The sequence below is a fragment of the Echinops telfairi genome, unplaced genomic scaffold, assembly GCF_000313985.2.
Source record: "Echinops telfairi isolate 266 unplaced genomic scaffold, ASM31398v2 ScPeMD7_3533;HRSCAF=4204_0, whole genome shotgun sequence".
Lineage (NCBI taxonomy): Eukaryota > Metazoa > Chordata > Mammalia > Afrosoricida > Tenrecidae > Echinops > Echinops telfairi.
In genome coordinates, this window is record NW_022107431.1 from 24,890,672 (window position 1) to 24,893,422 (window position 2,751).

Consider the following 2,751-nt stretch of genomic DNA (forward strand, 5'->3'; position numbering starts at 1 on the left):
CCTCGTCGTGTGGCAGTGCGGGTTTATAATCCCTTAGAGGGAGTCCTTGGATCTTACAAACGGCTAAAGCCTCTGGTTGCTAACCAAGGAGTTGCAAGTCTGACTCCATCCAGAAGCAGCTCCGAAAAAAGGCCTGGTGATGTACTGCTGAAAAAGAAGCCACTGAAAGCTGTGTGAAGCATATGTCGACACTGACACACATGAAGACGCTATGTACCGGACAGATAATATGATCATTGACGTATAAATATTGATTTGTGTGTTGGTATATATACAAATGACTATATATGCTTGTGACTATATCAACACACGCACAGATACATATGTATATACACCTACACACACACTGGAGCTTCAAAAATGTCATTAGCCTTCCATTCCATTTTTTCACCATTTTTAAGCTCGTGTGTGTGTGTGTGTGTGTGTGTGTGTGTGTGTTTTCTCTATTAACCTGAAAAGTAATGGACAAAAATCTCAATTTGAATAAGCAACAATGGATAGTCATTTAAGAACAAGTTTGAAAAATGCATTGTCTATTCCTCCTCTCTTCAACATCCTCCACCACTAAAACAAATGTATTGATCCAAACGCTGATTCAGTCCAAATGCTGAGAAAGAGCAGGTCCCCAGAAGCCACGGGGCAAGTAAGCATTCTCAGCCCCCTCCAAGAGAACGAACTACCCTAAATATTTTGCACACAGGCACGCACAGCTGCCCACATGATGCTAATTTGGGGATAACCAGGCAAAGTCAAATTGTGACCTTTTCCAGTTGGTGAATTCATTTCCTAAAGCCCAGGGTTTCCCACACAGCAACCAGGAGGGTCTGGAGAATGTGGAGTCCAAAGAGAGCAGCCCATGGTGAGAAAACAGCGAGACAAGCCCGAGGAAGAATAAGCTCCATCTGCACCCTCGTAGGCTTTCGGTGAGGTCACACTGCTGGGGACAATCTGTCGCACTGCCACCCAGAGTCAGAAGGAGCCAGCGAGTCCTTCCAGGATGCTGCAAGTCTCGGTTACCTTTGAGAATCGAGCGTTGATCCACTTGGTAAAGGTTTTCTTCTGGACGTCGTCGTGCTCATCTGCAGGAGGAAAAACACCGAGAGGACAATGACAGTCGGCCCCGTGAGCAATAGAGGGGACTAAATAAGATGATGACCATCCTGGGGTGTTTCAAATCGTCCTATCGGTACCGTTCCTAAGGCACAAGGGACCAGTGCTAAGGAAAAGTGTGTGCTGGCTGAGAAACTCTTCACGTCTGGAGCTGCTGGACCTGGAGCTGAGCAAGACGCAGGCCCCTTTCCTCGGAAGCCTGGCCCACTCCACCAGCACACTGCCACCGGTCACGACACAGGTGTTTAGGTGTTTGTGGGACTTTAATTACAATGATGCCACATCCCACTTTGTGAGTATGTGGGTGTGTGTGTACCAAAAAAAAATACCCTACATATTTTAGCAAGTTTAAACAATAAGCTAAAGGTTAAATACAAAGCATCCTTTCTTGGGTATAAATTGCATGCCAGGTGGTACCAAGATATAACAAAAATTAGCTAGAGACATAAAAAAATACATTGTTGCCATAAAAAACAAAACAAAAGAACAATGCTGCCGTTGCTGTGGTTAGGTGCCTTGGCTTCTATTTGGCTGGTAGCAATTCCACCATCAGCAGGGAGAAGCACTGTCCAGGGCTGAGCCATCCTCGGACAACGTGTTTGTGGAGGAAAAAACCCAGCATATCCAACATGCTAGCCTGTTCCACATACATATCACAGCAATTAAGCAAAAATAAATGAAATGAAGGCTGTTAGGATTTGCTGACTTTTCACACTGGGGACACACACAAACACACACACACACACACACACACACACACAGAAAGTAGCATAAAGCTTTTAGTCAATTTCTGCACTGCAGCCCATCTCCTCTCGATTCACAGAGAGAGAAAGCACAGGAGGTCAGAAAAACCATCGATTTGAGTTTAGATTGCAAATTCCTTTTCAAAGCCACAACAAAGGAGCTGACCTTGGATGTCTTAATGACAGCAAGTTATCAGGGGATCTGAGGATGCCACCCTGTGTAAGAAAGAGAGCAAATGCTTTGGAGCCAAAGGTGACTGCATCCCAGCAGTCCACTAACTTCCGGTGTGATCTTGGGAGTGTCACACCCCATCTCCTAGCTCACGGCTCTCGTCTGTGTAACGGGCAGAAACAACACCTAGCTTGCAAAGGTTGTGTGAAGATGAGTAAATACAAGTGAGAAACCCTGGCCAGCAAGCTGACAATTACCTTGTACCATTGTTACATTATTATTACAAGTCTACTCACTGCCAGTGAATCTCTTCTGGCAGGTAGCAACCCTCTGTGGGGTTTCCGAAGACGTATGTCTTCACAGGAGCCGAAAGCTCCATCGATCTTTCTTGGTATTTCAACCATAGGTTTTGTGGTTAGCAGTTCTACACAGAACTGACAGCATCACCCGGGGGGCCTTTATTACAAGTTGAAGTAAAGTAAATGAAGCAGGCAAATAGATATCTGTCTCACTCTTGCTGTTACCAAGAGGCCACGGTGGCACAGCGAGTTAAGCACGGGCTGCTAACCACAATGTGAGCAGTTCAAACACCAGCTTAGGCAGTGCTCCCCTGTCCTACGCCGTTTCTAGGCATCAGCGTCAACTCGATGGCAGTGGGTTTGGTCGGAGTTTTCTGTGACTGAGCAGACTACACATCGTTATTAAGGAAAGAAAACTTTCCCACCC

General features: G+C 45.8%; 1 protein-coding gene across 1 annotated transcript in view; it reads right to left on the reverse strand.

Moving 5' to 3' along the window:
• Positions 1 to 2,751, reverse strand: part of UTRN (utrophin) — a 619,010-nt gene that overhangs the window by 494,940 nt on the left and 121,319 nt on the right. Inside the window, exon 2 of the mRNA XM_045294578.1 lies at positions 1,018 to 1,079. Within this exon, the coding sequence (XP_045150513.1) occupies positions 1,018 to 1,079 (62 nt within the window). The remainder of the gene's footprint in view (positions 1 to 1,017; positions 1,080 to 2,751) is intronic.